Below are 22,156 nucleotides of genomic sequence, written 5' to 3' on the forward strand. Positions count from 1 at the left end.
TGTATGTTGCTTAGTGAGTTTCATGGCGCCCTGTGAAATACGGCATCTGAAATGCCTCACTTGCCTCACATTAGTCGGGGTCTGGTCCTAGCTGGCCTAACTTCAGCCCTAACCTTTCCAAGGACCATCCAAGAGATGGAACCAGGATGGCCATAGCCGGGGGACAGATGAATAATGTAGTGAAATCCTAGCTCATCCTCTGAGGCAGCTGTTCAGCTGCCACCTCCTCTGCGAAGGCACCGAAAACTCGGTCGGATTTCGGAGAGCTTCCCGTGTACCAAGTGCTGTGCTGAGCACTCATAGAAGCCTGACGCCAACCCCGGAGGCAGATACCCGTTCTACGGAGGAGGAAACCAGCTCCCGGAGCCTGATTTACTTGACTGTACCGCCTGCAGGTGGCGCAGGTGGAGTCCAGCCGCCCCTCCTCCTGGGGACTGCTCCCTGTTCTCGGGCAGGAACTCTCTTCCTCTGGGCTCCTCGAGCACAATGCCCCTATCAATGCCAGCGTTCACTTCATCGTGCCTGCCAGGCCTCGGCGTGACCCATCATCACTTCTCCCGTCAAGCCTCCCACAGTGCTGTGACCATAGCAGGCACTGAGCAAGATGAACCCACGTCCAGTGGCTGCCCAGACGTACCTCTACTCCCAGGCCTCTCCTTTTCTTCCCCTTTAAGCTAGCCTGGTCCCTTGGAGCTCACCAGTTTCCTTACCATCCTGAAATGCTTTCTGCTTAGCACCCCTATCATTTCTTCCATGAGGTCCCTGGACAGGCCCAGGGGAGAGGAGCACATTTCCCACCTTGATCACACTCCGGGATCAGGCCTTGCTTGGAGACTGTGTTTGTCACCTGGCCAGGGTAAGGTCAGCGTTCTGCTTGGAGAGGGGTACCCCGAGCCGGGTCCTCATTCTCTAAGGCTCTTGTGGGTGAACAGGGAGGCAAAATGACAGACTCGGGGTTTGTAAGAGTGAGAGATATCTATTGAAAGGAAAACAGTAACAGAAAGAGGCAGAGGCGACCTGTGGAGGAGCCCAGTCCACCTGTTCTCCTATGAAAGAAAAATCTCAGCCTGAAATTTCAAGTCCAGTTGAATAAGATCCCCAAGGTCCCTGGTCCTGATGCCTGCTGCTTTATTCATCTTCTTTTTCACCTTCTTCCACGTTTTCACCATTTTCTGCCTTTGTCGCTTCTGCTGTTTCTCCCAGTTCTGTTTTCCCTATTTCTTCTGACTCTCTTCTATTGTCTTCTGAAACTTGACTCTCCAGTCCTTGCGATTTCCTTCTGCTTAATTCTCCTGAGGGTTTCTGGTCCAGCTCTGAAGGCCTCCTGTAAATTTCTCTTGATTCCATTCTGCCCACTTCTAACGGTTTCCTGTTCTCCTCTCCCTCGCTTCCTGTGCCCAGGTCTCTGGACACTCCCTTGGCAACATCTCCTGAGTCTCGCCCTGTGGCTCCCAGCCCTGTTCTGAAGGAGCTGGCTTCCCCTACTTCTCTCTGCCTGTTTTCTTCATGTCCACTCGCTGCGACCCTCAGAGTTTCCTGGGACAACTCGTCTTCCGTCTCTTTCTCACTGTCAGCTAGCTCTCGCTCCCAGTGCTTCATCACCTTCTCGGGCTCGTCTCTTGCTCTTCTCGCGCTTTCCTTCTCCTTCCCTGCCACCGCTGCTCTCAAGGTTTCTAATTCAGTGGCCTCTTCTGAAAAACAAGAGAAAGGAGGGAAGAAAAGTAAAAGTTTGGCCATCTCTGGGCCCGGGGGCACCTCAACCCCTGGGGCCTGTGCTTCTGAGAGACAGCGGGTCACTGTTTCCTGAGCACCAGCCCTGTTCCAGGCACTCGGCGGGCTGCAGAGGTGATGTCGCGCGGTTGTCATGGAATTCACGGCATAGTGTCGGAGTGGTCGGAGTTCGTCGTCAAAAGACCTGAGACTGATGACGGAGAAATCACAGCCAGTTGTCACGCTGCCAGTAAATAAGTGGCAGGGCCAGAATTTGAACCCAGGACGGTCTGCTCTCAGAGCACATTCTCTTTCCCTATGAGAAATAACACAGGTGCTGGGAAACGACAGGGGTTCTTTTCTCCAGCATCCTCATTCTCCGTTATTCTTTGTCCCTGGGAAGCACATTCATCATTTACTGGGAGGTTCCCTATCAAAATATGAGCAGACTGTTAGCAGGGAGTTCAGCTGGAGAGCTATTTTTATGATCAAAAGGACCCTTGCTCCATGTTTTTATGAGCTACAGAGAAAAGTCACAGTGCCCTCCTGAGTCTCCCCCATACTCTCTTCCTGGAAGCCCCAGGTCTCTAAGATGCCTGCCCGGGGACGGGGGGGGGGGGGGGGGCTAGGTTCCTAGCAGGGAAGAGGCCGCTGCGTGGCCGCGAAGACCTGGGCAATGCTGCCGCCTGCCGGTCCGGGGGTGAAGAGCCCGGCAGCTGCCGCATGTAGCCTGCCAAGGGGATGGGAGGCCGCTAGGAGCTTCTGTTGCCCCGGTGGGTCCCGAGAGCAGCTCTAAGGGCCTGTGGGAGCAGAGGCAGATGCCCTCCCTGAGGAGACCCAGCCACCACATGGCGGGCGCTGCATAATAAAGGGCTGTCATCTGGCTGCTGGGGCAGCCTGAAACCTCACACCCGATCTCCCCCTGTGCCTGGGTGCCCGGAGGGGTCACCGCCACGCTGCCGGGGTGATAGACCACAGCGGGGCAGGCAGAAGCTGAGTAGAACTGTCATCCTGCGCGCCCCGCCCCCCCCGGCCCCCGTGTCTTCGCTCTGCTGCTTCCCGCGCACACGCAGGAGCCCCTTTGCTGACAGCTCAAATCTCCTGGCTTTGCCCCTGGGCTGTGGGCTCTTCCGGGGCAGGGGCCGAACCTCTGTCTCCCCCAAATCCCACACTTTTGCAGCGCATGAGGAGTGCTTAACTAATACCTGGAGATGGAGAAATACAGGAGCGGACTCTCAGGGCAGTGGCCACGGGCTGGACCTCCTCCTCCTGCCCCAGGGAACCCAACCCCAGGACTGGAAGAGCTGCTGGAGAGCGCGGACAGGGACCCTGGCGCTACCTCCTGGCACTCACCTCTTTCTTTCTTTTCTCTCAGCGTCTCCCTGTAGTCTGTTTTCTTCAGCTCTTCGATGATGCCCTTGTTGGCATCATCCAAGGCCTGTGGGTGGAGAGAAGCTGGTGACCTCTCTTAGCCCCTGTTGGCACCCACACCTTCCCTTTCATCACCTGAGCCCCAACTCCAGAAGGCAGGACTCTGCACCAGCCTTGCTGCCCTCCATTTTCCCTGGGCTTCTGCACAGACTCCTGCCCCGGGGTTAATTTAGACTTGTGGAGCTGGAATTAGCCACACTAAGTGGGAGGAGATACACAACTGCAGGTAACTCGGACTTCAGCTCCCTCGGGCTTCGGTATGTATTTCAGAGTTGTCTCTTGTCTGCTCATTTCGACCTCTTTACCAGAAGTTTCTTTTGGCTCCAGCCAATGTAGAGACAGTGAAGCCCCTAATCACTCAGCAAGGCAGCAAGCCATGGAGGGGACTTGGAAGCACACTGCCTGGTGGGACTGGGGTGCTGGCCCATCTTGAGAGGGGCTCCCGGGGTGTCTACAGGTTCCCTGGCGGCCTGGGGCTCAGCCTGTGCGTATGTAGTTCCAGGCAGAGCCGCAGTAGGCACTCAGGAACCATCCACAGAGAGACGAAGGGGCCTGGACATGCTTGTGGAGTGTTGATCTTCCTGCCCAGAGCTGCTGGTCCGGGAGGGTGAGATGGCAGGGACCTGGTCTCACGAGGGGTCACCAAGGCCGTGGGGCCTTTTCTCTTTGCCTCTCATTTTCTTTCTTTTTTTTTTTTTTTAAGATTTTATTTATTTATTTGACAGAGACAGCGAGAGAGGGAACACAAGAAGGGGGAGTGAGAGAGGGAACACAAGAAGGGGGAGTGAGAGAGGGAGAAGCAGGCTTCCCGCCAAGCAGGGAGCCCGATGCGGGGCTCGATCCCAGGACCCTGGGACCCTGACCTGAGCCGAAGGCAGCCGATTAACGACTGAGCCACCCAGGCGCCCCTGCCTCTCATTTTCAAAACCCTGCCCAGCCTTCAAGGCGACCCCAGACCCCGTTGATGGGAAAACCCAGCCCTGCCTCATCCAGTGGGGCGCTCTCACCTTGGGTCCCCTCTTCCCTGTCGCCCTGGTCAGGAACAAGGGGTTTTTGTTTTAACCTTCCCGCTGACAGGAAGCTTCCTGCGGGCCAGGACCACAGCTGTCCCCTTTGGACTGGGCAGCTCAGAGCCAGCCCGTGGCCAGCAACTATTTACTGGGTTGAACTGTGGAGCTGTCTCTCTCCGGCTGCAGAGTGACCCTGCAGGAGGGCATTAAGGGCGAGAGACAGTGCGTGCAAGTGGAGGGGCAGCAACAGGGCTTCAGGGAAGGAGCGCTCTTCCTTTGGAGGGCAAGGTGCACGTTTGGGGAGCTAACCCCCTCTACAGAGGAAGAAAACAGCAGTGTGGCAGGCCTAAGCCGCCCTGGGACGGGGGACGGGAGAGCACAGACTGCCACACGGTGGAATCTCTCGGGGGCGACTTCCCCACCATTACAGGAAAGGGGTGGCCTCACCAGTGTCCTCACAAACCGTGAGCTCACACCCTAAAAATCCGAGATCAGGTCGCCCCTCTGCTATTCCCAGCCCTTCAAGTCCCAGCTGGTCTACCTACCGTCTAGGGTCCTTTGGCCCTACTCCTCTGCCATCGTGAGCCAGCCCCTAGCATCCAGGCCCAGGGGTTCTTTTCTGCTTCCCACAGACCTCTCAGTGTCCATGGCCTCCAGTGCCTTCAGTGCTCTTGCCTCTTCTCAGCCTGGCCAAACCCTTCTGTGGTCCTTCGAAGCCCAGCAGGGGGCCCACCTCCAACCAGAGCATCCTCGGCTGCCACTTCCCAGGGTCCCTGCTCCCTTTCCCGAGTACCTGCTGAACCTTTAGTCTGGTCCTCGAGGCCATGCCCCTCGTGGTGCCCCCTCATTATCATGTCTGGCCTCTCTTAACCACAGGGGCAAGCTCCCCAAGGACAAGGGCCCTGATTAATTCATGCCAGTAGATGCTTACTGGGGTCCAGCCACATGCTGGTAGGAAGCTCTGGAATTTCAACATGGGGCAGCCTAGGGGGAGTGGTGGGGGGTGGGGAGGCCAGGGGACTCATGCAAACTGCCTGTGCATCTTTGAGGTCAGTGCACTGACCCTACTGAAGGTGGACATCTGCCTGGAGCAGCTCTGGGAGCAGTGGCAAGTCTGATGCACCTGCAGGCCCCTTCTGGCTTCACCTCTGGTCTCTGCCTCCTGACCCTTATGGTCTACACCCGCACTATCCAACAGAAATTTCTGCCACCATGAGAATCCTCTAGATCTACACTCTCTGGAACCCACAAGCCACATGCGGCTTTTGAGCACTTGAAATGTGGCTGTGTGACTGAGAAACTGAATTTTAAATTTGATTTACTTTTAATTCATTTGACTCTAACTGGAGGCATGTGGCGGGCTGCCTGGCTGAAGGCATGTGAGTGAGGCAGTCACACTGTATTTCTTGTTGTCTCATGGAGGAAGCAGCATTTTCCAAAAGGCAAGCCCTAAAATCAGTTGAAGTTTCAACCAGCATTAAACAAAAGGAAATGGAAACTTTAGCAAAAGGAAAAAGGAAAATATAATAAGAAATAGCCTACATAGTAAAGGTAAATATGCTTTGTTAAACTTTCGTTTCTATTGTTTATTTCAAATAAAAATAGGTATATTGGATTGCTCTATAAACTGAGAGCACCAGCGAGCATTTGAAAGCCACTACCCCACCTAGAATGCGGCCTGCATTTGGTGGGTAATAAATCCCCGGGCTCTGGCTGACTGAGGCTGAGGACCCACCCAACGCCCTCCCCGCAGCCAGGGCCCAGGGGGCGGGCAGCTCACGCTGATGATGGCCTGCTGCGCCTCGTTGTTGTGGACCAGCTTCGCTCTCTCCAGGGCCTTCTCAAAGTTGCTCACGGCCGACTCGAAGTCTCTCAGCTTGACTGGAGAGCAGAAAGGAGGCATAGCACAGGTAGATCGTGACACTGCGTGTTGGACAGTGTGGCTGCCCAGCCCCGCCCAGGGTCAGGTAGAAGCCTGAGGCCTCAGGCAGTGTCACTGAGCTGCCCATCACCACGCTTTCCATCGCATTCCTGGGCCAGCTCACCACTAAGGACCAGCACCTAGGAACCTGAGTCTTGGAGAGCAGGCCATTCAGAGAGGTCAGAGAGGAAAGAAGGGTCTGGGGTAGGGCCTGTGCACACATCCTGTGTCTCCAGGGCAGGGGGACAATTCTATCTTGCCCCAACGTATGATTGTTCCAGAAGTGGAAATCCACATATATATATATATATATATATATATATATATTTTTTTTTTTTTTTTTTTTTTTTTAAGTAGGCTCTACATGTGTGGAGTCCAGCCTGGTACCAGGGCTTGAACTCACAACCCTGAGCTCAAGCCTGAGCTAAGAAAAAGAGTCGGATGCTTAACCAACTGAGCCACCTAGGTGCCCCTGGAAACCCGTATTTTAAAATTGTTCATTCAAATTGCCCTAACATGTTGTGAAGACCAACAGAGGTATCAAAGGGCTGGCTGTGACTCACGGGCCAGCAGCTGGAGTCCAGCCCCCACATGGGCACAGTCTGAACCCCGAGAGGAAGCGGCTGCTGTCTGAGCTCACTCACCCAGCTGGTTAGTGCTGCATCTGGGATCTCATTGTTGCCTGGCTGACTGACCACCCAAGGTTTCTGAGCCAGGAGGACCCAGAGCCCAAGCTCTGCCTGCGCGGCTGTGCGGCCTCTAGAACCCAGTGGCTCCAGGCGGCTGCATTTGATTTTTCCATCCCAGCGTGGGGAAACTGAGAGCAGCAGTGGCTGGCTGGCTCTCCAGGGGCCCTCGGGGCCAAGTTAGTCCTCAAGAGTTGACTGAGGAGGGGCGCATGAATGGTGCAGTCGGTTAAGCGTCCGACTCTTGGTTTCAGGTCAGCTCCTGACCTCAGGGCCGTGACATCGAGCCCTGTGTCTGGCTCCGCACTCAGCATGGAATCTGCTGAAGTTTCTCCCCGCCCCCTCTAAAATAAATAAATAAGTGTCTCTCTTTTTTAAAGATTGATTGATTGATTTTATAGCGAGTGCGCGCGCACAGCAGGGAGGGGCAGAGGGAGAGAGAGACTTTAGCAGATTTCATGCTGAGCGCGGAGCTGGACATGGGGCTCTGCCTCACGCCCCTGAGATCAGGACCTGAGCTGAAGCCAAGAGTCGGACGCTTAAGTGACTGCACCACCCAGGCGCCCCGATAAATAAATCTATAAAAAAAAAAGGAGTAGACTGAGGACAACATCGACCCTGAGGGGTACATTGCATTTTCCCTTCAGCTTATGCTATGCCCTCCTGAGAAGAGGAAAGAGTTCTAGGAAAAGCTCCAGTACTCACGCCTTCCCCCAGTTTAAAGCTTCCAGTGGTTGTCTCTACCTGTGCTTTGAAGGGAGAATCTCTGACTTGTAATGAGGCCCATGAGGCCCTGCGGATCTGGCCCCTCATCACCCTCCCCCATCCAGACCTCCTGGGCCCCCAGGGGCCCCGCTGACACAGGTCTCCTTTAGCTTCTTAAATCCGCCAAACTCCTCCCCACCTTCTACATGCTGTTCCGTTGGCTGGAAAGTCCTGTCCTCAGCTTTTAGAATAGTTGGTGCCCTCTCATCCTTAAGGTTTCTGCTTCAAAGTGACTTCCTCAGACATGAAGGCAGGACATGGTTATCAGTGGTTATCCCTGCTGTATACCCCGCTTGGTGCCTCGAAGGTGCCAAGAAAGTATTTGTGTTAAGAATAATGAATGATGATGCCCTTGGGACACCTGGGTGGCTCAGTCCATTGAGCGTCTGCCTTCAGCTCAGATCATGATCCCAGGGCCCTGGGATTGAGTCCCATGTCGGGCTCCCTGCCCCACTGGAAAGCCTGCTTCTCCCTCTCCCTCTGCTACTCCCCCTGCTTGTATATTCTCTCTCTCTCTGTCAAATAAATAAATAAAATCTTTTTAAAAAAATGATGATGCCCTTGACCACAGCCCCTGCCACATCGCCTCCCTCACTGGGGGTCTGCTGTGCTCTCAGGGGACAGGGGACAGGGCTCTAGTCCCAGCCTCATTGCTTACTAACCTGTGACTTCCAGCCATTTCCTTTCTAACTTTGTATTATGAAATATTTCAAATATACACAAACATAGATGGAGTATAGTGAGCCCCTATGACTCATCACCCAGCTTCAACAATTATCAAAATACCACCAACCCTGTTTCATCTATTCTTGCTCACCCATACCCCTTGCTGGGTTATTTTTTACAACTTTATTGAGGTGTAATTTAGATATTATAAAATGCACCATTTGTGGGTATACAGTTCAATGACTTTCAGTAACTTTATGGAATTGTACAGTGATCTCCACAACGCAGTTTTAGAACATCTCCATCAAGCACCTGGGTGGCTCAATCGGTTAAACGTCTGCCTCCGGCTCAGGTCATGATCCCAGGGTCCTGGGATTGAACCCCACATTGGGCTCCCTGCTCTGCAGGGAAAAAGAACATCTCCATCACTCTGAAAACGTCCCTCATGGGACCTGGGGCAGTCAGCTTAACCATGCAGTGCCTCAGTTTCCCCATCTGTGAAAAGAGGACAATGCCTTCGTCATTGGCTCACACGGTGATTAAGTGCAAGAATGCACACTCAAAGGGTACCAAGGCCAGAGGAAGTGGCGCTGTTTTGATGATGACACGATGCTGGGCTGATCTGCAGCTGAGCTCCTCAGTGGGAGCTTCGGGGGTGCCCCACGCTCTCACTGAGCTTAGCTTAAAGAAGGCACTTACCACACGCTGGTCAAAATGGAGGGCTTTGTCCTCCACTCTGAGTCCACATTCATCTGGCCAGGGACACACTGGGATGCTAAGGGTCCCCAGCCCTGGCCTGGTAGCTCGGGTGGTCCTCTCTCCGTGCCCATACCTTGTGCCTGAGCCACCAGAACGCTCGCATTCAGCTGCCACTCGATGTCCCCTTCTTCCTCAGCACACTGTTGGGACTTCTCACCGTAATGCTGGGCCTGCCAGGCCTGGTCCAGCTCCAAGTAGCAGCGGCCGATCTCGTGGAACAACCAGGTCTTCTCCAGGGTGGTTTTTGCCAGAGGGATCTTCTCCTCCCACCTGGGAATGTGAAGAACCAGGGTCAGTTCTTTCCACTCAAACCCTGTACTCAGCCATAGGAGGCCGAGCAGAACTCATTCTCCAACTACCAGTTCTTTCGGACTCAGGGGTGGAGCCAGTAAGCATGAAGATATTTTAAAACGGCCAAAGCCATTTTAGTACATTTACAGATAGAACTGATACAACAACTGAAAATCATGTTTGTAAACTTGCATTTCAAATAACATAAAAATAACATTGAAGAGTATCATTAAGTATATAGAAGACAAAATCCACACAGAAAAGATTAGAATAAAAAAAAAAACAAGATATCAATAAGGGAAGATCAGGATTAGACCTATCATCGTCTTCGGGAGGGAAGACAATTTTCCTGCTACTCTTCTGCATTTCCCAAATTGATATATTTTTTTAACACTTTATTTTATTTATTTGACAGACAGCGAGAGAGGGAACACAAGCAGGGGGAGAGGGAGAGGGAGAAGCAGGCTTCCCGCCGAGCAGGGAGCCCGATGCGGGGCTCGATCCCAGGACCCCGGGATCATGACCTGAGCCGAAGGCAGACGCTTAACGACTGAGCCACCCAGGCGCACCCCAAATTAATATTTTAACAGTAAGCACAAGTGGGCGCCTGGGTGGCTCAGATGGTTAAGCATCTGCCTTCGGCTCAGGTCATGATCCCAGACTCCTGGGATCGAGTCCCGCATCGGGCTCCCTGCTCCTTGGGAGCCTGCTTCTCCCTCTGCCTCTCTCTCTCTCTCTGTCTATCATGAATAAATAAATAAAATCTTTAAAAAAAAAAACAATAAGCACAAGTTTACTACAAAACATTCTTTTTTAAATATTTTATTTATTTATTTGAGAGAGAGAGAGAAAGCATGAGCACAGGGACAGGCAGAGGGAGAAGCAGACTCCCCACTGAGTAGGGAACCCAATGCGAGGCTTGATCCCAGAACGCTGGGACCATGACCTGGGCCACCCAGGCGCCCCTACAAAACATTTTCTTATAAAAAGATACAAATGGGTGGGTGAACTCTCAAACTCGTATGTCTTTTGGCACATAGACACCAGGGGTCATTCAGGAAACCAAGAGATGTGGAGCAGAAGGGTCCCAGCAAATGAGTCTAATTGGATCCAGACTCCTGGGATGGAGTCCTGTGTTGCTGGACTCCCTGCTCAGCGGGGAGTCTGCTTCTCCCTCTCCCTCTACCTCTCCCTCCACTTGTGCTCGAGCTCTCTCTCTCTCAAATAAATAAATAAAATCTTAAAACAAAACAAAAAAACCCCCCAGTTTCCTGAGCTCCAACCCAGACCTGTAGAATCAGAATTTCAGGGAGGGGCCCCAGTAATTCATGCACCTGTGCTCCAGGTGATTCCTGTCACTGGGAAATTGTGAGCAGATGCTCATTCTAGTCAATCAACTTAACAGATGAGCCTCAGAGTTGACAAAGTGACTAGCCCATGGTCACGTGGCAGAGCCAGGAGCCAAACTCAGGTCTTCTGATGCCTCTTTGCCTGGCATCCGGGCCCCAGGCTGGGAGTCCGGTGTGAGGGTGGGAAGTCCTGGCCCTCGGGTGGGGAAGGGGCAGTCTGGGGTTACTCACGTGTCAATGGCTTGCTGGAATTTCCCAACTTTGGCAAAAACCCTGCCAATGTTGTCAAGGGCTCTCGACTTAGCATCGGGAAGGTCACTGTGGGGAAGAAGCAGGATTTGTTGTTCACTAGAAACTGGCCATCCTAGGGGCGCCTGGGTGGCTCAGTTGGTTAAGCGTGCAAATCTTGATCTCAGATCAGGTCTTTTTTTTTTTTTTAAGATTTATTTATTGGGGTGCCTAGGTGGCTCAGTCGGTTAAGCAGAAGCCTGACCTTCTGCTCAGGTCATGATCCAGGTTCCTAGGATCAAGCCCCTCATCGAGCTTCCTGCTCAGCAGGAGTCTGCTTCTCCCTCTCCCTCTGCCCCCCCCGCGCCCCCGCTTGTGCTCTCTCTCAAATAAATAAATTTTTTATTTAAAGATTTATTTATTTACTTGGGGCGGGGAGGGACAGAGGCAGAGAACCTTTCAAGCAGACTCCCTGCTGAGCGAGGAGCCAGACACGGGGCTCAATCCCATAACACATGTTGAGATCATGACCTGAGCCAAAACCAAGAGTCAGACGTTTAACCAACTGAGCCACCCAGGTGTCCCTCAGCTCAGGTCTTGATCTCGGGGTCATGAGTTCAAACCCCATGTTGGGCTCAATGCTAGGTGTGGAGCCTACTTAAAAAAAAAAAAGAAAGAGAGAGAGAACGGAAGAAAGGAAAAGAAATTGGCCATTCTCAGCACTGTGGTAATTGAAGAGAAGCAGACAGAGGCCCATCGTCAGGCCAGGAACACAGCGTCATGCCTCAGGCACTGGGCGTCCAGTCCAGTTGGAGGGATGATGCCCAGGAGGCATGGCTGTGGTACGTAGGTCCTTTCATGCCCTGTGGCATGAATGAACACCATGGGAACCTTTCTAGAGAGCAATCACTCAAGAGTTTACACACATGTCCCTTTGATGCAGTAATTCCCCTTCTAGGAATTTACCTGGAGAAGAGAATGTGACAAGAATAATAATCATTAGAAACAACCTAAACCGGTGCCCCAGCACTGACAATTTTTGTGTATAAAAAAAGCCCCTGACACATGAAGTTAAAAAGTCAGATTACAGGAGTGTATACTATGACTGTTGCCCCGTTTGTGCTAAGAATAAATATGCAGCCCCGAGGCACGATGCTGTGTTCTGGCCTGACAACGGAGGAAGGGGCCACACAGGAGGTGCGCAGTGCACCGAGTACAAGTCTAGAAGGTGGAAAAGCCTGGAAACAGATTCTCCCTGGAGCCTGTGGAGGGAAGACAGCTTTGCCAACACCTTGGTTCTGGCCCAGTGAGAATGCCTTCAGACGTCTAACCTTCAGAACTACAAGAGAATGAATGTGGGGCCTCTGGATGGCGCAGGCAGTTAAGCGTCCAACTCTCCGTTTCAGCTCAGGTCATGATCCCCGCATCAGGTTCTGCGCTCAGTGCGGAGTCTGCCTGGGATTCTCTGTCTCTGTCTCTCTCTCTGCCCTTCTCCCTCTTCATACCCCTGCTTGCTGGCTCTCTCTCTCTCAAATGAATAAATAAACTCTTTTTAAAAAAATGAACTTGTTTTGTTTTAACTCACCAAAAAAGAAGTGAAGGAATAAAAAGGGGGCATTTTTTTTATAGAATTTATTTTCAAGCAATCTCTACCCCCAATGTGGGGATCGAACTCACAACCCTGAGATCAAGAGTTGTGTGCTCCACTGACTGAGCCAGACAGGAGCCCCACAAAATGGGCACTTTTAAAATTAGAGAGGATGTAGGTCTAGCTATTAACAATGATTATCCAAGGGAAACAAGAGTATGAGGGAAACTACCCATTTATCCATATTGTTTAAATTGTTTACAGTATTTCTGTAACATCAGAAAAGAGATTAAGGTATTTTCTTTTTTTAAAAAAAGATTTTATTTATTTATTTGAGAGAGAGAGAGAGAGGAGAGAGCACGAGCAGGGGGAGTGGCAGAGGGAGAGGAAGAAGCGGACTCCCTGCTGAGCAGGGAGCCCAACATGGGGCTGGATCCCGGGACCCTGAGATGATGACCTGAGCCAAAGGCAGACGCTTAACCAACTGAGCCACCCAGGAGCCCATGAGATTAAGATATTTTCATAAAGAAAATGACAATTGCTCCCCTTACATCGGTTCTTCACCATTACCACCACATAAACACTGATCTGTTAAAAAATTCTTCCCCAAAAAATAAAAGAAGAAAACTGTCCCCCAATGCTCCCCGCCAAGCATCTCCTCCCGCTCTCTCCCGCCTCCTCATCCCTCAAGGCCCTGCCATCCAGAGGGCTACTATGTCCCATGAAACTTTGCTCCTTGGACTCATTCTACCCCCACCATGGCCAAACCTGCCTTTCAAACATGCACATCTCAACAAGCCGTTTCTCTTCCCACAGAAACACGCACACAAATGTTGCTGTGCTTGATGGTAAAGGGGGAACAGCCTGAGTGTCCCACAGGGATGTAGCTAAAGAAATTACCATGCATGCTGAAATTCTTTTTCTCTGGAGCCATTTAAAGAATGAGACCCTTTCCAAGACATATGCTTCTTAAAAATCATAAAAGTAAATTACTTTTAAGAATCCTAGGTATGTGCATATGTATATAAATATGTAGGTAAATACACCGAAAGGGGGCCGGAAGGATACATGTCAACATGGCCCCAGGTACATGAGCGGAGTGTGGTGCTGGGAGGTGGGGGTGGGGGGAGACTTCCAAGTTCTGCTCTCGGTGCCCCAGAGTTCCAGACCAAGTACCGTGCTCACACTAGTACTTGTATAAAACCAGACTCCTCCTCGGTCCTCAGCCCTCCCCAAGATGGGACCCAGACGGCCACTCCCCACAGGTCTTGCCCCTCGCCCTGCGTCTCCCATCCCTGCCACTTCTCTCTGCCTAGGGTGCCCTTCTCCCTCCCTCTCGTCCCCTTGGCCGACCTGTCGTCTCTGAAACCCCCTCCGCTCCCAGCAGCGCTCCCCCCGCTTCTCTCCTTGGACCTACGGCCATACTGTGCACCCACTGCTCTGACAGCACGTCTGATGGGCCCCCCTTCTAGAGTGAGCGCTCTGTTACAGTGTGATGAATTGAACAAGTTGTAACATGTTAATTTATTCATAATACTGTGTAATAAGAAGTAACAATAGCAATGAGAAAGCATGCACTCAAATCATCTAGAGTATCTGGAGGAAAAAATGAGGGCAGGAGCCACTGGAGACGCTGCTGAGACAAGCTGGGGTTTGATCTGTGCCTTGAGGGCTAGCAGGCTCTGGAGGTGGGGGGCCACTGGAGGGCATGGCTGATTAGAATGAGGGAGTACCTGAACAAACAAGACCTGAGGCCCATCTGTGGGTGGTAAAAAGGGACTAACATTGTCTAAGGAACACCTCTGTTTATTTAGCCACTTGGCATGCATTTATCACATGCCCACTATAGGGAAGGTGCTGGGAAGAGAAAGTGATATAAGATAGTCCCTTCCAAAATCCAAAGTCTAACAGGGGAGCCAGGATCCACACAGAGTTTAGAGAGGGAGCACCAAGGTGGCGCGGATTTCTAAATCACCCAGCGGACACTTGGAACTTTCCTGAAGGGAGACATATTTATAGTTGTGAAGGACGGGAAGGGGGAAGTTGATGAAGAAAGAGAAGGGAGTCCTGTTTAGGGGCTGCAGGAGCAGAGCCACAAGGTGTTGGTGGGGGCACAGGATGCCCAGGGGCCTGGACAGAATTGGGTCTACTGGGGCCAGGAGAAGTCAGGTCAGGAAGGGCACCCCGAGCTGAGCAGAACTGGGAGCTGGAACTGTATCCCAGTCCTACCACTGGACTTGTTCTGCACAGGAGGGCCAGCTGGGCTGCAGGAAACCCAGGTCGGAGGATTAGGCAAGAATCCTCTTGCCTTAATGACTTAACGACACTTAACGACTGAGCCACCCAGGCCTCCCGTAAAAAAAAAAAAAATCTTAAAAAAGAAAAAAGGGCGCCTGGGTGGCTCAGTCGTTAAGTGTCTGCCTTCGGCTCAGGTCATGATCCCGGGGTCCTGGGATCGAGTCCCGCATCGGGCTCCCTGCTCCTCGGGGAGCCTGCTTCTCCCTCTGCCTCTCTCTCTCTGTCTCTCGTGAATAAATAAATAAAAATTAAAAAAAAAAAGAAAAAAGAAAAAGAAATACAGTTTGACCCAAACGGAGGAGTGACGTGGGAGGGCTGTGTGGAAGCGCGTTCAGAGGAGGCCTTGAAGGTGAAGGTGCCAGGTGAAGGCATGTGGTTTTAACCTGCAGGCAACGAGGGGACAAGGCCTGGGTGTCAGCCACGGAAGAACTGCTGGAAAAAAACGCAGGTCTCAGGAAGTGATGCGTGGATACAGCTAGAGGCAGGGAGAGCCAAGACCTGACCTGTGAGTGGAAATAGGATGATGGGAGGTAGGGAGAGGCTCGGACTGTAGGGCAAGTGGAAAGTGAGCAGGAGAAAGTCTTGGAGGACTCCAGAGGTGAGAAGCAGGAGGCCCGGAAAGTGATGGTACCTTTCAGAGGGGCCCTCGAGTCTGGGGAAGAGCGGATAGTCGGTATTCATATTATTGTGGATACCCGGCACTGTCCTGAGATCTTTGCCTGGACTTCGGCCTGTCCTCTACCCTTCTGCCGTCTCAGGAAGGGGCTACTGTTATGCACACTGGACGGAAGAGACCTGGCTGGGAGAGGTGAAGTGCCTTGCCCAAAGTCCAGCAGCTGCGGGGTACAGTTCCGAAGGCCAGGTCAGTCTGACTCCGGAGCCCATTTTCTTGGTCAGCAGCACAGTATCTGAGGCCCTGCTTGATCTGACTGCTGCCATTTGGTCTGGCTTCCCCTTAGCCACTCTTCCCCTAGCAATACTCTGTGTTCTGTGGCTTTGAGCTTCCTCCTGCCTGCCTCAGGACCCTCCCACAGACTGTGTTGCCCAATGCCCAATGAAATCCTCCTGGAGTATAATTCTCATAGCACTGTGTCCTGTACATGTCCTTTGTGACACTTCCCACAATTACCATTCTTAGCTATGTCACCTTTTGTTTTACGTCTGCAGGGAGAGGACCCTTGTATCTGGTCCCCAAGGCTAGCAGCCGCTGATGGGTCTGGGGTTGACCTGTGCTTGCTGAGATGATTTAAGAATAGACCTATCCCGGGCGCCTGGGTGGCTCAGTTGGTTAAGCGACTGCCTTCGGCTCCGGTCATGATCCTGGAGTCCCGGGATCGAGTCCCACATCGGGCTCCCGCTCAGCGGGGAGTCTGCTTCTCCCTCTGACCCTCTTCCCTCTTGGGCTCTCTGTCTCTCATTCTCTTCCTCTCAAATAAATAAATAAAATCTTTAAAAAAAAAAAAGAATAGACCTATCCCCTCAGAACCCAACGTCTGGGAGCTTTTTGGCATTTTGGGCCACTGCCTTCCTCTTTGGGGCAAAAAAGCTGACAGTCTAGGTCTGCCTCTTAGCCTCGGTCCTGGGAGCTCACCCACCAGCAGCCCCGGAAAAAGGCTGGTGTGCAGCCCCCACCCCGCTCATCCATAGGCCCATGGGCCCCAGCCGCTCAGCCTTCCCTGGGAACTCACTATTCCTTGGCGATCTCCAAGTCCTTTCTGTGGCTCTGCAGGGCTGCGACCATCTGCCCCAGCTCAATCTGGGCATTCCCTATGCAGCTGTACAAGTTTCCGACCAGCTCGTCCTTGTTGGGCACCTCCTCTTTGTTCCATTCCAGCACTTTCTTCAGCACTTTCTCAGCTTTCTGAAGGCTGCCATCAGCACTGCCACTGGTCAGCACTAGGAAGGGAAATGGGGGACAGGGAGGTGGGAGCAGTCTCCTCAGGCTGATGGGAGAACCCACCTCCCCCCAGATACGCTCCACAGGCCTGAAATCTCGGGCCCCTCTGGTGCTCTCCCACCACCTGGCCAAGGCCTCGCCCTTCCGAGAACACCACCCACACATGTCGATGTCCTCGAGGCTCTTGAGGATGTAATGGGCCGTCTGTGAGGGACGGCGCTTGCGGTCCCTTAGCCATTTCTCTTGCATCAGCTTCCGGTCCCGCTCCCTGGCATAGATGGGCTTCTGCTGCCTCCAGAAGTTACTGCGGGTGTCCAGGTAGTTGATGCCTGTCATGATGAGGTCCTCCACGGTCAGGCCATGCTTGATGGTGCCTTTGATCAGGTCTGGGAAGAATGGTGTGAGGAGAAACCAACTAGAACCGGCGTCTAAGGGAGCCACCTCCTCTTAGCAGGGGATTCCTGCTGTGGGGTCCCCTAAGGGGAGCTCTGCTTTGAGCTGGGAAAAGCAAGAGCACATAGGTAGCAGGGTGGCTCTATGTGGACCCAGGTGAGGCCAGAGCCCCTCTTTCAGACACTGCCATGGTGTAAAACTTCGTGCACAGGCCTCTTATGGCAAAGATACAAGGAACTAGCCGAGGGGGCCACTGGCAGATAGCTGCCTGAAAGGACCGCAACCCTCGGGCCCCCTGATTTCAGGTTGTGTCTGCTGAGAAGACTGAGTGTGAATGCACAGCCTGGTCCCGGTTGCCAGTGCCAAGGGAATCCCCAGGTGCCAAGTGGGCCAGGGCCAGCAGGGAGCTGGAAGAGTGTGCCCAAGCTTTGCCCGCCTGCCTGACCAGAGGTTAGAGCTGGTAGCAAAACTGCAAGGCCTTGTGGGGTAATTTTCAGGCCACCCCTTCCTCCACAGAAGCTCCTCTGGAGGGAAGTGTTCAGGCCCCAACAGAGAAGTGCCAGCAGGGAAGCTGCTCCTGAGACACAGACCTGCAGGGAGTCCTGCAGATAACCTCAGGAAGGCAGTTCTGGAGAATAGGCATTTGATTCAAGGATGAATCCTGCTTAGGCTTATCAGCTAATGGCAATACTCCCACCCTCCCATTTCATTTCAAGGCTCTGCCCTACTTCTTGCCACTGCCAGCACAGTATAGTGGAAAGAGCGTTAGACTGGAGGTTAGTAGGCTGGCCTCTGGGGTCGACTTCACGAACTTGCTTGTCATCTTGGACAAGTTGCTCCCCATTCAAGGTCTCTCTTTCCTTATCTATAAAAGGAGGCATTAGACCAGATATTTCAGAACATTCTTGTACTAGTATCATAGGATTCCCCTTCTAGCATGTCCCAGCTGGATTCCTTTGCCCTTTCTACAAATTGAAGGCTCAGGGGATGCTCCTCCAGGGACCTAGGTGATAAAAGAACCCCAATCTCTAGGGTTTCCTCCCAGGGGTACCATAGTGCTAAGGGCACTGGTTCTGAAATTGGACATCCTAGATTCAAACCCAAGAGCCATGTCACTGTTTACTGATGTGTAACCTTTGGTAAGTTACTTAATCTTTCTGCACTTGAGTTTTCTCATCTGTAAATGAGAATACTAGGAAATCCTGTCCATAGGCTAACGTTACATGACAGGCTCTGTCTCCAGCTCATGTATTCCAGCACCTGTCCCAGATTTCCTTTGCCACAAGTTCCCTGTTGCAAACAAAGTATCTGAAACCTTCATCCAATAGGAGCTTCTCCAGATACTCCTTGTCCACGTAGAGCTCGCCCAGGAGCTGGCGGACAATCTTCTCACTCTTGAGCGAGCCCTTCCGCTTGGACTCTCTCTTGGGGTGATGTAAGAGTTGTCTCACGGGATGAGGCTTCTGCTGGGCTTTCATACTCTGGGAAGATGGAGCAATACCCAATAGAGCCTCAACAAGGAGCACAGAGTACCCAGACATGGCCCCAGAGTCTGTGATCCCAGACATCTCCTCCAAGACCTCTCTGTGGGTCAAGAACCATGGACTGTGTCTGGTCTGGGAACAGCTAGATTCCCAAGACCCCTCTGGGGCTGGGGCAGAATCCCACGGCTGCCCATGATGGGCAGGAGCTGACTGTCCCCAGGTTAGAGGGCCACTGAGACCTCAGGCACATGTGGGCACTTCCTTGGGAGGGAATGTGATATCAGAACCAAGGCCCTTACCTCAGCTTGCTTGTTTAAGAAGGAGAGGTCCCCTTTGTTCTCTAGCTTAATTGAAGAAGGACCTGCAAGAAAAGAGGCTGGGGCTCAGGTGTGCCAGGCCCTCAAGCATGACCTATCACATATTTTTATGTAGAAATCACTGCAGGTTATGGCAAAGCTGTCTCTGAGCCAGTCCAGCAGGTTGATGGTACAGGATATTTGGAATAACACTCTCCTATAGGTAGGCAGCCCCTGATATCCCAAGGCCATGGCAGCCAGATTTCCAAAGGCAGTCCCTGGCACTGGGAGAGCTCTCCATTCCCAGCCATTTCCACACTCTGCTACCCACAGGGCAAACTCTTGCTCTCCTCCCTTCTCCCCCTGCCACTAAGCCAATGGGTAAGGCCAGTCCTTGGTGCATTCCCAGTAAGAGAGGAAGCCAGGAACTAGGGAAGGCTAGGCTCAGGACCTCATTCTATCCCATGAAACCAGGCCAAAGACAGGCCTAATGTGAATAGCCTTTGCATCTGGCTTAGAGGAGAACCAGAAGTTGCAGAGCTGAGCACAATGGATCAGGGGCTGGTCCTCTGGATAGACAGATTAGTTCCTGATTTTCAACAAAATCAGCAGCAACCAAATCCAAGCATGACACTCCCCGCAGGCCTGGTGGTAGCTGCTCACTCATCGCACCTCCAAGCCCAAGGATTCCAAGAGCCTCCTAGGATAAGGGCATAGGTCCAATGGTCACTCACTTCCCACTGAGTTGTTGATGGCTTCCTGAGCTTTCTGAATTCCAACTTTGAATTCTTGGTCAGGCCGCAGCTTGTAGCCTCGATGATAGAACACCAGGGCAAACTCAAAGTCTCCCATGGTGTACAGGGTCTCAGCCTTTTGTAAAATTCCCTGAAATGAGAGGAAGTCAAATTGAGGTGGCAGACAAGGCCTTACAGGACTTAGGTGTGGTGGAGCAGAGGGTCCTGGGTTGAGGATCAAGGTCGGGATACAGGTGCAGGTAGCTAGGTAAGTGACCCAGGGAGAGAAAAGGCATCAAACCCTAGGCAGTCTGGCTGGTTCTTCAGCTTCTCATCAGAGGCTGCGACAGGCAATGGCAGTGGTGAAAGCCAGATTGAGTCACCTTGCAGAAAGTCGGGTCACTCTGGAGTGAAGCCTCAGCATCCTTCAGGGACTTCTCCAGCTCTCCCATCTTCAGGAAGCACTTGGATCGGGCAACCAGGCAGTTCTTATCTCCATTCTGAAGGTGAAGAGCCTAAGAAAAGAACCACCCAGGTTGACAGGCACCAGGCAACACAAGGTAGAAGCCTGACCAGAAAGAGCATCCCAAACCGTCCTGCCAGCATTTCAAGGGGACTCCTCAGGCCAGCAAACAGGTCTCTGGATCTTTTCAAACCAAAAGCAGCACAACATCGATCTTTGCTCAGTCCACTAACAGGCTGCACGTAGCTCATCTCGAACAAGGTCAAATCACTAGCTATTGTGAAATCCATTGGTGGAAATGTGTGAATATACCATTCTGTGGATATACTGAATTTCCCCCACATGTCTGGGATTCCTCCAGTCTGCTCAGGCAATAGAAGCTTACGATTTTTAGTGCATACCAAATTCAACCACAAACCTCAAATGGCTGTACAACACTCAAAATACATTTCAGAGGCTAAGCATTCTGAAGGCTAACGAAATAGGTTTTAGGACATCTGCAACTTGAGTCATCCATTCCCCTAGCTCTCTCTTTTTACAGAGCTTATTGAGAACAAATGAACAAATCACTATTTCAGGAGATCAAGATGAAAATGCTAGCAAAACCGAAACTGCGATTTGGGCAATAAAGTGGGAATGGAACATTTCTCCTGCTCCCCGTGTCCTTTCTTCTGTTTGAAATCATCATTGGAGGGGCACCGGGATGGCTCAATCAGTTAGGCGTCTGCCTCTTGATTTCAGCTCAGGTTATGATCTCGGGGTTGAGAGATCAAGCCCCAGGTAGAGCTCTGCCCTTAGCAGGAGTCTGCTTCTCTCCTCCCTCTCCCTCTGCCCCTCTACCGCCCACATGCACGTGTGCACTCTCTCTCTCTCCCTCAAAATAAGTAAGATAAATAACTCTTTAAAAGAAGAAAAGAGGGGCGCCTGGGTAGCTCAGTCGTTAAGTGTCTGCCTTCGGCTCAGGTCACGATCCCAGGGTCTTGGGATCGAGCCCTGCACTGGGCTCCCTGCTCGGCGGGAAGCCTGCTTCTCCCTCTCCCACTCCCCCTGCTTGTGTTCCCTCTCTCGCTGTGTCTCTCTCTGTCAAATAAATAAATAAAATTTAAAAAAAAAAACCAACATCTACTAGCTTACTTGTGAGGGAGTATGTATGGTGGTTAGCGCCTCAGCACTGGAATCTGAGTGCCTGGGTTTGAAAACCTTCTCTTGCCAGTTCAGTGATCTCCGCCATGTACTCAAACTTCTGTATCAGTTTCCTCATCTATAAAATGGAGTAATAACAGAACCTCCCTCATAGGGTTGTACTGCACTTAGCAGCAGTGTGCCTAATATCCTAAAACAGCACCCAATCTCCATAGGGTGGGGTTAAGCAATTGGTACTAAGATTATATAGAATAATGTTATTTACTGGCCATCTTCTGTGAGCAACTGTGTGCTTGAGATTTCACCACTTGGGCATGCAGCCTCCAAGCCCATTTCCCAGCCAATGATGGGAAATTAAGGCTGCTCTGTGGGAAGAGGCCAATCACATTTCAGTAAAAAAAGAAGTCACTGTTAATGCAGAGAACGGTTACTAACAAGCACAAGGCAAGTGGGAAATGGTATAAAATGGCGAGGCAGTGACAGAAGTTGACAGTAGTGCGTCCATCAGGAACAAATGAATAACAGAAACAATAGGGTCCTCCAGGCACCACGGGGACCTCAGTGTTATCAGCAATCAGAAGTGGTGATGGGTGACTGGTAGGTTCAGAGCCCAACTCACGTTGCTGAAGCTATGGGCGGCTTTAGAGAACTCTCCGCACAGATACAGCCGCTCGCCCTCCGCCATGTAAGAGGGAAAGGTCCTTCGCAAGCTGTCAGCTTCTGGGTCCGACATGGTAGCCGGATTCGGTGACGCTGAAGCAGAAAAAGGGAGGAAAAGAAGCCGGAGAACCTCGGTCTGGCTTGTGGAAGCCCTGTCTCTTAGCAACCAGGAAGCGTAGAGTTGCTTCCGGCCCCTCCCCTCGCTCCCTCGGGGCGGGAGTGCGCGGTACATCCGCCGCCAGCGTGCGCATGCGCCGGCCCAGCAGCGCGTGGGCGAGGGCGTGACGGGCGTGTGGTGGGTGCCTGCCCAGGGGCTGCGCCAGGCTGTGTTTGTTGTTGCGAGTTCCGTCGATTCTCTCCCGAGGGCTGTGCCTGGTGTCCAGA

At 52.2% G+C, this 22,156-nt stretch overlaps 1 protein-coding gene across 2 annotated transcripts; it reads right to left on the reverse strand.

Moving 5' to 3' along the window:
• Positions 1–1,001: 1,001 nt before the first annotated feature.
• ODAD4 (outer dynein arm docking complex subunit 4) lies at positions 1,002–21,930 on the reverse strand. 2 transcript variants are annotated; one of them, XM_028094087.2, is made up of 12 exons: positions 21,732–21,930; positions 19,890–20,021; positions 19,507–19,657; positions 18,776–18,837; positions 18,308–18,473; positions 16,761–16,985; positions 16,391–16,598; positions 10,820–10,906; positions 9,022–9,218; positions 5,932–6,032; positions 3,064–3,148; positions 1,002–1,691 (listed from the first exon to the last, which is right to left on the reverse strand). In XM_028094087.2, the coding sequence occupies exons 1-12, from the start codon at positions 21,843–21,845 to the stop codon at positions 1,129–1,131; spliced, it is 2,091 nt and encodes a 696-aa protein (XP_027949888.1). In that variant the 5' UTR covers positions 21,846–21,930; the 3' UTR covers positions 1,002–1,128. The 2 variants fall into 2 exon arrangements, with proteins under 2 accessions (XP_027949888.1, XP_027949887.1); XM_028094086.2 differs by having other exon boundaries at positions 16,391–16,985.
• Between the last annotated feature and the right edge of the window lie 226 nt (positions 21,931–22,156).

The sequence above is a fragment of the Eumetopias jubatus genome, unplaced genomic scaffold, assembly GCF_037043125.1.
Source record: "Eumetopias jubatus isolate StellerSeaLion01/CBP00866 unplaced genomic scaffold, mEumJub1_p1.0 scaffold_10, whole genome shotgun sequence".
NCBI lineage: Eukaryota > Metazoa > Chordata > Mammalia > Carnivora > Otariidae > Eumetopias > Eumetopias jubatus.

Bases quoted from the DNA above. Each gene is read 5' to 3' on its own strand.
- ODAD4 (XM_028094086.2), bottom strand. From the start codon at position 21,845: ATGTCGGACCCAGAAGCTGACAGCTTGCGAAGGACCTTTCCCTCTTAC. The intron at 6,033-9,021 runs GTATGGGCACGG...TCTGCTCTCCAG, and splicing joins TCTGGTGGCTCAGGCACAAG to TCAAGCTGAGAGACTTCGAG. The intron at 3,149-5,931 runs GTGAGCTGCCCG...CTCCACCCACAG, and splicing joins CGCAGCAGGCCATCATCAGC to GCCTTGGATGATGCCAACAA.